Below are 12,126 nucleotides of genomic sequence, written 5' to 3'. Positions count from 1 at the left end.
ACACACACACACACACACACACACACACACACACACACACACACACTCCCCTTTTTATTTAAAAGAAAACCAGAGGGCCCTAGCTGCCAGCCCCTCTCCATGGGAAAGCAGGTGGCTAAGAGGCTCACTTAACCAAAGAGGGTTGGTTTTCACCTTCCGTGGGCTTTTCCCTAAGCAAAAGGTTCTTCCTCTACCCTCAGTCCACTCTGCCACCCCGGGAACAAGGACATGTGCAGTCCCAGCCCTGGGGTCCCTCATCAGCCTGGCCTGTCTGCTGGGCCCACCAGCCGCCCACCCCTCCTGCCGGTCTGCCACAAATCTTCCTGGAGCCTTGACACTTTGCAGCCTGCCTCAGAGATGGGGTATTTATGCGTGCCGAGATGACCTCCTTCCCAGCAGGGCCCCCTCCGGAGCCCCCTGGGGTCTGATCAGTCTGGCGGTCGAAGGCCAGTGGGCTCTGTAATTCTCCAGTGGCTGACAAGCCGCGGGCTGGCCACGGCGCTCTCCCGGCTGAGAGGTTGGCGGGCTGTCATTTGTCAGTCCGGGACTGACAGAGTTACTGCCACTTAAATGAAACCGTATATCTAAGCAGTTAAATCTGTTGCCAATCGGGGGCCTCGGAGCTGGATGTCAAGGGTGAACTGATGTCAAGATGGGTCATTAGGCACTCTTGGCCCTCGCCTCCACCTCCCTGATTCCTATCCTGCATCCTCCCAGCTGTCCTTCCCGGGGACTGTCCAGAGAGGCTGCCTGCCTGGGCCTACACCCTGCCCCCACGGAGCAGTATGTACAGGTGAGTATCTGCTACCTTGCAGGTATGAAGCTGCTTTGGAAGCCCAGGGCAAGGTGGGCCCCCGTCTTCTCCCAGAGCTCTAGTGCTCAGAGGAGTGTGGACACGATGTATCTTTTCTCCTTCTTCCTGGCCAGGCCTGTCTACCACCTGCAAGGTTAGATTCAATGGTACCCCGGCAGAGGGGCCCAGCGAGGGAGGGAGCCACTGCCCCCACTCACTGAACACTTTCTGGGCGCTGCACCCTGTGCTAAATTCTTTACCTAGCTCACTAAGCCCTTCCAACAACCCTATGAGGTGGCTACTATCTCAACTCCCCCTTTTTTACAGATAGGGACAACTGAGGCCCAGAGGAGTAAAGTCACTTGCCCAAAGTCACGCACCAGATAAGTGGCAGATATGGAACTTGAACGTGGGCCTCTCTGATTCTGGTATATGTTACTAACCTCTGTACCACGTCAGATCTAACACACCGTGATTGCATGAGGTGGAAAAATGGAGACAGAGGGACTTCCCTGGCGGTCCAGTGGTTAAGGCTCTGCACTTCCACTGCAGGGGGCACAGGTTTGATCCCTGGTCAGGGAACTAGGATCCCACATGCCACACGGCCTGCCCCACCTCCCCCAAAAAAATTGGAGGCAGAGGGACATCCAAGCTGGGAAAGAGGCTGGAGGAGGACAACCCCAAAAGGGCATCTGGAGCCCCAGTATCAGCTCAGCAAAGACCCCAGTCTTTCCCCTGGACAGCAAGACATCATCAGTGTCACAGAGGGCTGAGCAAGCCTCTGGGGAGAGCTCAGGCTCTGTGGTGGGAGTCTGCCCTTCCCAGGCAGGCTGTCCATCACCCACTGCCAAAGGACCTACTCCTGGTCCAAGCTCTGCTTCTGACCCTGCCTACCTCTCCAGCCCTGCCTCATAGGACCACCTGGGACTCCCTGACACATGGTACCTTTTCACACTTCTGGGTCTTCTGCTGTCCCCTTTCCCGGAATGCCCTTAACCTTCTCAGACTGCTTTCTGGAGAGGTGCCGATCAAAGAAACCTTCCCCGACTTTCTAACACAGAGCCATTTACTCTCCTGCTGGCGTCCCTTGGCCCCTTTCTACTGCTGTCAGAGCCCCAGGCATCCTGTGTTGGCATTACCTATGTGCATGTCTGTCTCTTCCTCTAGCCTGGCAACCTCCTGGGTCCAATTCATTTCAGTGTCCCTATGCACAGGCCAAGGGCTTCCCCACTCTCAGAGCTAGGGACCCCCCTCTGCTGTCTGCTGTGTCCTGCCCGGAGGTGAGGAATGAATGGTCAGTCAAAAGAGAGAACAGGGGGCTTCCCTGGTGGCGCAGTGGTTGAGAGTCCGCCTGCCGATGCAGGGGACGCGGGTTCGTGCCCCGGTCTGGGAGGATCCCACATGCCGTGAAGCGGCTGGGCCCGTGAGCCATGGCTGCTGAGCCTGCGCGTCCGGAGCCTGTGCTCCGTGGCGGGAGAGGCCATGGCAGTGAGAGGCCCGTGTACCGCAAAAAAAAAAAAAAAAAAGAGAGAGAACAGGGACTTCCCTGGTGGCACAGTGAATAGGACTCCACGCTCCCAACACAGGGGGCCCGGGTTCAATCCCTGGTCAGGGAACTAGATCCTACATGCACGCCACAACTAAGAGTTCGCATGCCACAACTAAAGAGCCCACGTGCTGCAACTAAGGAGCCCACCTGCTGCAACTACGACCTGCTGTAACCAAATAAATAAATATTTTTTTTAAAAGAGAGAGAACAGTCACTCAGCTCCCCTCACACTTTTCTGCTTCCCTACCTCTGGCTTTGCAAATAGACATCAGCCCAGGGCTTATCGGACCAGTGGGAAAGAAGCTCCACACGGCTGATGAGAGGCCCCCTAAGGGCTGGGCTGGTACTTATCTGCAAGGCTCCTTTACAGAGGCTGGTAACGATGGTTCACATTCCTGGGCTTGATTCAGAGATTCTGGGAAGGGGAAGCAGGAAGGTTTGGACCACAGAGAAACCAGAAGCAGGAAAAAACACTCAGCTAAGCTTGGACAAAAGCCCTTCCCATCCTGCGTGAAAAACCCCGAGAGACCAGGAAGGCGGTCAGAGGAAGTGCCCTGCCCCTGGATCCAGGATTCTGGAAGGCCAAGAATGCTCTGCTCCTCTTCCCCTCTGCACCGGGGGCTCAAGGGAAGCCTGGAGGGAAAGCTGGCAACCAACCGAAGGGTCTTGGGATCCTCCTCCCCGACCAGGGCCTCCAGCCACGAGTGGAAGGCAGATGGGATTGTTTGAGGCCCTGCCTCTTGTTCTACCCATGAGGTCAGCCTAGAGAGGGGGCAGGGGTGAGAAGTCCCACCCCATGACAGACAGCTGGCACATCCCCAGACCTCAGCCACGACAGGCCCCCCACAGTAGAAGCAGAAGGCATTACAGCCAATGCTTGGTTGCTCTGGGCCACAGAGCAACCCAGGCGCCCAGCTCCACGATACCTCGAGGGTTCACAGTGCCCAGGCTTCATATTATCCCCCCTGACCCCCATGCCCAGCCCAGCCCCTGCAGACAGTACCCCTGGCCCATCCGGCCACATGCCCCTGGAGGAATCCCAGGCCTGAGTGGCGTCAGCACTGACAATGCTGCTCAAGGCTGCAGTGGCCCCAGCAGGGAGGGCAACAGGCCCTGCTGTTTACAGCCAGTCCCAGAACAGCCAAGGGGACTGACCTGGGAAAGGCAAACATCAATAGGCCTGAACTAAAGGCCTATCATGTCTCCGTCTAGGCCAGGGAGGATGGGCTTGGCCAGGCTTGGGGGAGGGGGGCCTCTGAAGTTGGCAGAAACCCTGATCATAGGGAGCCAGGGCACTAGAGGGGCAGCTCCCAGTCTTCGGGTGCTTCAAACCACTAGGCAGGGTGATTGGGAAGTTCTTCCTTGTCTGGCCTTAGTTTCTCCTGCTGCTTTCCTGCTGACTTTAGTCGCAGGTACCTCAACCCAGGGCAATGGAAGGCCTTGCAGCCGAGGCATTTGGAAGATGAGGGGCGGGCCCTGCAATCCCCCACTTACCCTCCCACCTAGCACTCCCTGCACACACAGACACACACATTTACACGTGGGACTAACCATCGTGCATGAGAGATGCAGGGACAGTAAGATCTTTCACCTTAGCTGGGAGGGAGAAGTGTCCCAAACTCTGAGATACTAAGACCCCTTCTGTGATATCTGAGGCTAGCAGGGAGTGGTGTCCTCTCCAAATGAGAGGACAGGATGGCTTGGACCCTCTTCCTGACATTGGGCTGGGGCAACCAGAGACAGCCTCCCAAGGACTGAGCTAGTCCTTTGCGAGAGCCCAGGGTCTCAGAGAAAGAAAGATAAATGTTGACAGAGACTCAGACTGGGAGAGAAAGAGACAAAGATTGAACGGACTAGAGAGAGACAGGGAAGCAGAGAGATAGCACACCAGGGAGAGAGACAACAGAAAGAGACAGAGGCAGAGGTAAAAGAACCAGAGGCCGTGAGAGATAGACACTCAGGGAACAGAGAAGTAGAAAGAGGGAGGGGTGCGTGAGGAGGTGGGACAGGGACAAGGAAGGCTGTGATGGACCAGAAACACTCCTCATGTCCCCAGGGTGGCCTCCCTGTCCCCAGATATGGCCTGAAGCCAGTGGGCAGGAGAGCCCCACCCAAGGGGTGGCCAAGACTGAGACTTGGCCAGCTGAGGGGACACCCCAGAACCAGTGGCCAGCCAGGTGGGAGGAGGGACTCACCTCCAGCTCCTTGAAGACCATGCACCTGCGTGCCCAGTCCACGATGGAGATGAAGGTCTGGTCAGCCATCCTGCACAGGAGGCTGAAGGGTGCAGGCTGGTCGGGGCGCCCTTTGGCCGGTTCCTGCAGGCAGCCCACGATGCGCGCCCGTACCTGGTCCTCGTCTGGCTCCAGCTGCAGCAGCTGCAGGATGAGCTCGGGCACACCAGGCCCTCCGGAGTAGGGCTCTGGGTAGCCGTAGTGCAGCCCGGGCTGTGGGGGGCTGCCGTAGGGCTCCGGGTACTCAGACTTGATGGCGCGGCCAGGGAAGGCAGGATAGAGGTAGCCAGCCAGTGGCCCATGGGCGCTGGGCACAGCCATAGGCAGCGCTGGGGCCCCAAAGTCGCCCAGTGGCCCAGCAGGTGGACCAGAGGCCAGGCCCTTGGGCTCAGGTGCATGCAGGCCAGGGGGCAGCATGTAGTCCGGCGGGGGAGGGGGCGGCGGTGGCACCCCCACTGGGGGGCCTGTCTCCAGCTTGAAGCCATTGGCTCGAATCTGTGCCTTCTTCTGTTGCTTCAGGGCCCGGTCCCGCTTGTACATGGGCCCAAACTTGTTCCGGCCGCCCCGCATGCGGTCAGCGCGCACGGCTGTGGGCAGAGGCAGAGGGGCAGGCTCACCGCCTCCAGGCCACCCGCCATACCACCCCACTCACAGTTCTTCCCCAAACCGATCCGACTGGGTCACTCTCCAGCTCAATACCTCTCATGGCTCCTCCAGTGCCCTTAACCTGGCATTCAGAGGAAGTCAATCTCCCTAATGCAGCGTTCAAGGCCCTGTTCACCTCTCCATCATGCCCCCCCCCCTCACGAGACCCTGTGTTCTTTCCACTCCACCTTACTATCTCTCTGCTCCTCTGCTTGGCACTTCCTCCACCCTGCCTTTGGTATTCCTTCTGCCTCAAACCCTTTCCTTCTCTCATGCCTAAAGTGTTCCTGGATTCACCCAGGCAGCAGCCACTGTTCTTGCCCCGGATGTCCTGTCTCTTGCCCACTCTCGTCCTGCTGAGTGCTATCGTACCATGGACCCAGGCTGAGAGCTTCTGGGGGTTCAGCAGTGGGTTCAGGTGCCCAGCATAGGGTCTGAGATGGTGACAGGAAGTGGGCTCTGGTCAGCCTTGTTCACAGGTGGGTCCCCAGTGTCCAGCTGCTTCTTGACTGACTGCCTGACTCTGTTGAAGCCCTGTTGCAAAATGACTCGGGTTTCTGCTGCTGCCTTCAAATCTGAAGCTGAGTTTAGGGCTGACTGGGGCTCTATGCTGGTGGGAAGGGACCTCCCTTGCTGACCAGATGTCCCTCCACCTGGCCAAGAATGTGTCACCAGCCGGACCCAACAGGTGTGTCTCTGCAGCCGAAGTGTGGCCCCAGCCCCTGCTCAGACAGGACCCCACCCTGGGCTCCAGGAGAAGGGAGAGAGGAGGAGGGAGAGGGCGGTGCTCAGCAAGGGATGTGTCTCCGGGGCCCATGCAGCCAATCTTCCTGCCATGGGGGTGGGCAGCCCTGCTCCACTCCCTCAGGCCCCGCGAGGGGTTTCTGCAGCTCACAACAACCAGTTCTTCTGAGTCCCTCAGGACCTGGTGCTGGGCACATGGTCTCTTGGGACAGGACAGGATATCCCCCTTCCATCAGGGGCCCTTCCTCTAGGTGACAGGACTTGTGGCCTGCAGCTCTCAGAGCCACCAGGGGCCTTCTACTTTGTTTAAAAACTTTAACCAACAGCTGCCTGCTCGGCACACAGCCCGGCTGGGGCCAGCGGGGTGGAAGCCTATGACTGTCCACCCTCAAAGAGTTTGAGTTTTTCCTGCTAAAACGTTTTTCCTCCCCTCCAGACAGAGAGCTTGTGGTGGGGGTGGGGAGACAAGGATGGGCCTGGGTTCTCTGGGGGCGATTGCTCTCCATTACCCAGCCCTCTAGGGCCTGGCTAAGAACCTGCTGAGTGAATAACTGAGTGAATCTTGTGGATGGATGGACAGATGAACAGATGGGTGGTCTGAGTGAGTGCAGGCTGCACAGTGATGCTGGACAGATAATAACATAAATAAGAATAACAGTAATAGCTAACCTGTTGAGCATTTTCTACGTTCCAGGCCCATGCTAGGAGCTTTTCATACAATTCTCTCACTAACTCAAGGAGGAAGGCACTACTCTTAGGTCCATCTTTCAGATGGGGAGTCTGCAGCTCAGAGAGGTTAAGGAACTTGCCCAAAGTCACCCAGCCCGTAAGTGGTGGCACTGGGACTTGAACTCCAGTAAAGGCATTGAAAACCTTGGCTCTGGCTTGTATGAGATGTCAGTGGGGGTGTGACAGAACTCCTGGCAGAGGGAGGAGCTCTGTGGGGCTCTGCCCTGTGCTGCCCTGCCTGCAAGGGCTGGGGAGAGGGTCATCTCTCTGGGATTCACTTTTAGATACTTCTCAAGCCATCCCAGGCTGGTCCTGCATGCATCCCTTCACCCAGACCGACATCAGTTCTCACCCCTCCCCCATAGAGATCAGGGCCCTAATGTCACATGAGGGGCTAATCGCCTGGCCCCAGAAACTTTGAGAAGACCTATGGTACCCTCCCCTCACCCCTTCTCCCACCCCCACCCCCTGCCCCCTCGCCATCAGAGGTCAGGGGTAGGAGGCGCAGCGTGCGCACCTTCCAGGCGCATCCCCACTGTCAGGCACTTCTGGAAGCGGCAGAAGGGACAGCGCTTGCGCTGCGTCTTGTCGATCTTGCAGCTCTGGCTCTCGGTGCACGTGTAGTGCTTGTTGTTCTGCACCGTGCGCTTGAAGAAGCCCTGGGGGAGAGGGGAGTCAGCGCGGGAGGGGACAGGCCCCGTCTCCCCTTCCCTGCACTTCCCAGCAGGGCTTTCCGCCGCTTCCCGCCGGCTGCTCGCCAGCCTTCCACGCCGGTCCCTTGCCGGCCAGCTGCCCGCTCACCTTGCAACTCTCGCATGTGAGCAGCCCGTAGTGGTAGCCGGACACCTTGTCCCCACAGACGGGGCACAGCTCGTCCAGGTCCTCGTCGTACGAATAGTCCATGCCCGCGGCGTCCGCCTGTGGAGGGAGGAGAGGCTCATCGCGGGCGGGACTGCGACTGGCAGCGCCGCGGACCTGGGTCCGGCGTGTCCTGCACCACCGCGGCCGCGCGCCCCAGGGTGCCTTCCGCAGCGCCCAGTGGTCGAGGGCGCCCGTTGCAGGCCACCCATTAGAGCGCCCTGAGCAGCACGCAGCACGTGTGCCTGGAGCAGCTCCCCTGCCGGGCCCTTGCTGACCCAGTCCCCACACTTCTGCCCCGTGTGCTCCCCAACCCTCCCAGGGGCTCCTCCTGAGCGGCCCCCCGCCGCGTCCGATCTGGGACTCTCGGATTAAATGCGCTTTGATCCGGATTCGTTCGTTTGAGAACAAAACCCCGATTCTGAGAAAACGAGATTGTCTCGCCCGCCGGGGAGATGCCAACGGACCCGGTCGGAGTGGGACCCAAGCGTTCTGGGGATCGGACAGGGACGAGGGAGACAGACGCAGAGTCTGAGAGAGACCGAGAGATGGGCAGAAAAGAGAGCGAGAGACACCGACAGACGCTGCTTAACGGAGAGAGTTCCCCGGGGCGACAGAGACAACGAAAATCCGAGAGTGACAGAGAAACATTGATGCCCAGTCAGAGAAAACCTGGGGGAGATGAGAACGACGGAGAGCTAGGGAGATGGTAGAGAGTGGGGGGCGGGTGGAGAGAGAGAACGAAAGAGAGAGATAGAGAGATCAGAGACACTGTCAGAGGCCCAAAGAGAAAACCTGAGAGAGACAACCGCAAGGCCAGAGACACAGTGATAGACGAGAGACAGACCGAGACACCGGAGAGACGAGAAATCTGGGAGATACCCAGGCAGAGAGAGTGACAGAGACACTGAGAGAAAACCTGGAGAGACGGAGGCGGCCGGCCAGGGGGCCGGACCCGGGCCCCGAGCTCAGAGGCGCGGCCCGGCAGAGTCGGACCCGGACATGGGCTCGAGCTGAGAGAGGCGGAGAACGACGGCGCCCGTGCAGAGAGCCCGAAAGCGCGGAGCCGCCGGGCCCCCAGGCTGGGAGAGACAAAGCCCGCGGGCGGCAGCCATCGAGACCGAGACCGACCGAGGCCGTGCCACCGACTCCGTGCCGCCGAGACCGAGACATCGGGCGGAGAGCCAGCGAGGAGGGCGCAGCGGGGACAGCGGGCGCACGGCGTGGAGCCGCTAGCGGGGCGCGAGGCGCTGAGACCTCGGGCGGAGACCCCGCGGGCCCCCGAGAGAGAGGCCGAGCCCGAGGCGGGGGGAGCGACCTCGGGCGGAGAGTCGAAGTCTCCAGAAGGGAAGCGCGCAGAGCCTGCGCCCGGGGCAGCGCGAAGGGGCGCGACGGCGGCCACGGCCCGCCCGGCGCCCACCTGGCGGCTCCTGGGAGCAGCAGCAGCTCCCCGCGTCCCGCCAGCGCGAGCCCCGCACCGCCTGGCCGCGTCGCCGCCGCTGCCGGCGATGAGCCGCACCCGGGCGCAGCGCCGCCCGCCCGCGATGACGGCCGCTCGGGCCGGGGGCGAGGAGGCGGGGGCTCGGGGCTGGCGGCGCGGGGCCCCGGCGCTCCCCCACCCCGCCTCCCCGCCCCCGCCGCCTCCAGGGCCGCTCTGAGGCGCACCTGGGACCCGGGCCCCTCCGCCTCCAGCGCGTGCTGCGCGAAACCACCGCGCCGGGGCCAGGGGCCGGCCCCTCCATATCAGCGCGTTCGGTATCCGGGGGCGGCGTCCGAGCCCGCGCCCTCCGCCGCCCCCTAGACGGGTTCGTGCCTTTCCCCTCACCCTCTCGCCCCACATCCTCATCCCGGCTCCCAGAGCCCGGGCAGCCCGGAATCCGAGCAGGTGCTAGGCGCCTGGGAGCCTCGGGCCACCCGCCTGCGGTGAAAGGAGGCGAGTCCCTATTTGCAAATCCAGCTTAGTCTTGGCGAGGGCCACGCTGGGGGCGCTGGCCGTTTGGCAGCGTAGAAGTAGGTAGGGCGAACGTGGGGGGCCGTGGCCAAGGTATGGGTTCAAGGGTAGAAACTGGGTTCTCCCCCGGCCCAGGCACATTTCCTCATTGGATTTTTAAGCAAATCTCCTCCCCTCTGTGGTCCTCAGTTTCCTCATCTGTAAAGTGGGAATGATGACTGGACTTCCTTAAGGGTGGTCGTGCGGATGAACCGAAGTGGTGTTGGCAAAGCACATGCCTGGCACTGCGGCATCGATGGAGAGCGTCCGGTTGGGAGACCTGGGACAAGCTCTTTCTCCTCCGTGAGCTTCAGTTTGCTTGGCTGGAAATGGGAGTCGTCCTAATCCCACCCTGCGAATCTTCCGAAGTCTGGTGAGGACCCGAAGCCAGCCACAGAAAGCACGGGAGCTGGGAGAACAGAGCCCAGGGACAGGAGAAATCCCTCTCCCCTCCCGTTCTGCGCTCTCACCTGGGCTAGGGGCAGGGCAAGAGAGAGTGCGCCGCAGCCCCGGGACAAAGGGGTCCTTGGGTCGAGCCGGGACGGGCTGAGCCATTGCTCTGGGCTGGGGGACCTCTACTCGGTCACTCTCATTTGTCAAATGAAAAAATTGAGACCCGAGAGAGGAAGGCGCCTGCTCGCATCCTGCTCCTGCCGCTGCCCCTCGGGGCGCCTAGGGTCCGAGAGAGTGTTGAGAAGAGCAAAGCCAAAAAGCCGCGATCTTCAAGCCGGGAAATACCACAATTATGCATTCGCAGCAACGCAGCGACCGAAAGGCTCAGATCTGAAGGCTGAAGCCTCGGACCCTTGGGTGCGGTCAGCTTCGTCTGGGCCTCTACCCCGAGGCCTCTGGCTTTGGTTGGAGCTGGCGCCTTGGTCCTGCGAGCCGAGGCCCTGAGACCCCGCGCAGACCACGTCCCATCTTGCTCACTCAGCAGAATGAAGGGCAGAATCTGTAGCCGACTTGCGATGCAAGCCCTGGCAGGTCACTTCGCTTCTCTGAGCCTCAGTTTCTCCGTATATAAAATGGAAGAGAGCGGCCCTACAGAAGGGGTTCTGTGGTTTCCGTGAGAGTTAATGAAACAATCTCAGTGAGGAGGGAGGAAAGAGAGTTATTGCAGACCCCCCACCCCCCCACCCCAAGCCCCTGAGAAACAAGAGTATCTGCAGGAGCTGGCGGGCGGGCGCTACTGCCTCTGAACCGTCAGGGAAGGGCCCTCAGAAAGTGGAAAACAGGAGCAGCACCACCTCTGCAGCGCAGTGAAGGGGACTGAGGGGGAGGGCTGGGCTGGGGAACCCCCAGTCAGCTTCTCTAGGGTGGAGCCCACGGGGGTCTCCTGGACATTGTTGAGGAAGACCCAGGCAGTGTAAGCACAAGTCTGGGCTGGGGACCCAGGTGGGGTGGCGGCTGGGCTCTGGGCCTGTTCTCCCCTGCCCCCTCCACCTGGATCCCCTCTCCCAGAGGTTCCACTATCACTGGTTGGGAGCCCTTGGGTTGACCCTTCAGGCTTCATTGCACCCACCCCTCACAACCCCAGGTTCCAGTTCAACATGTGGGGAATCACAGCCCCTCACCCGCCTACCCAGGGAAGCAAACACAGACCTGGCCCAGCCACAGAACCAGGACTGACAGATGGATACTGGAGACAGATGCGTGAATCTACACAGAGACTCAGAGACAACCATGGAGACAGCACAGACTCTCAGGGAGACCCAGAGACCCGAAGACAGACCCAGGGACCACAGACATACTCACAGACTACGAGGCTTGGGCCAACACAGTCCTGTGGACACCTGGACACCCATAGACAGCAGGACACTCACAGACCCCTGTAGGGCCTGTCCCCATAGGCCTAGCTCCTCCCATCAGCCACCCAGGGGAAAAGAGGCGGAAGCATGGTGGGAGGGCAGGTCTGGGGAGATCCCTGGCCCCTTCCCTGCCCCGAGTAGCGGACACCAGTCACTCAGCAGAGCAGGCAGTGGCCGGCCCAGGCCGCAGGGAGGCACTGAGGAGGGAGGCTGGCCATTAGAGGCCTGGGCCCAGGCCCTCACTTACGGAGCGGAAGGCGAGCTCTCACGCTGGATGAGGGTGGACACTGGGCACCAGGAGTCCTAGCGGAAGCTCCAGCGGCCCAGGTGGGGCAGTGGCGACCGTGGGCACACGGGAGCTCCTTCACGCCACGGCTGGCGGCGGGCGGACAGTAGGCTGGCCCTGTCCGTCCGTCCTCCTCCTCCTCCCCGCCCTGGGTGGGGGGGGCCACCGGAGGCCCAATTGGTCTCTGCCCCCACGTGACTCTGCAGGCCTCTCTCCTTCTTTGTTGGTGTTTCTCTTCATTTAGGTCTATTTTTTTTCTTCTCCTAAAAGAAAAAAAAAATACCCCTATCTATCTCGGGGCTGCGGATGGGGGCGGAGGCCAAGGCACTCAAGGAGGCCTTGGCCAGCTGGCTGTTCCAGGCTGCTGTGGCAGCCCAGAGGCAGGGACCCCACGTAGGCGGGTAGGCAGCCCCGCTTGTTAGCGACTGGGTGGGAGTGGGGCCTGATTTATGGGCAGCTCCCCCACCCAGCCTGCAGCCCGGCCTCTCTC

General features: G+C 60.7%; 1 protein-coding gene across 2 annotated transcripts in view; it reads right to left on the bottom strand.

Annotated features, from left to right (window-relative positions):
• Positions 1-11,699, bottom strand: part of NR5A1 (nuclear receptor subfamily 5 group A member 1) — a 25,065-nt gene extending 13,366 nt beyond the window's left edge. Inside the window, exons 1-4 of one of the 2 annotated variants that reach the window (XM_027104899.1) lie at positions 11,598-11,699; positions 7,496-7,612; positions 7,212-7,353; positions 4,538-5,163 (exon numbers count right to left, since the gene is read on the bottom strand). In XM_027104899.1, coding sequence (XP_026960700.1) covers positions 4,538-5,163; positions 7,212-7,353; positions 7,496-7,597 — 870 coding nt within the window. In that variant the 5' untranslated portion in view covers positions 7,598-7,612; positions 11,598-11,699. Of the gene's footprint in view, positions 1-4,537; positions 5,164-7,211; positions 7,354-7,495; positions 7,613-11,597 lie in introns of those variants that run through there. The other variant, XM_027104900.1, reaches the window with a different exon arrangement.
• Positions 11,700-12,126: the final 427 nt, after the last annotated feature.

The sequence above is a fragment of the Aethalodelphis obliquidens genome, unplaced genomic scaffold (assembly GCF_003676395.1).
Source record: "Aethalodelphis obliquidens isolate GAN/ISIS:26980383/991018 unplaced genomic scaffold, ASM367639v1 scaffold7, whole genome shotgun sequence".
Classification (NCBI taxonomy): Eukaryota; Metazoa; Chordata; class Mammalia; order Artiodactyla; family Delphinidae; genus Aethalodelphis; species Aethalodelphis obliquidens.
The sequence above is the reverse complement of the archived record's forward strand: the minus strand, read 5'-3'. Positions and strand labels throughout refer to the sequence as shown.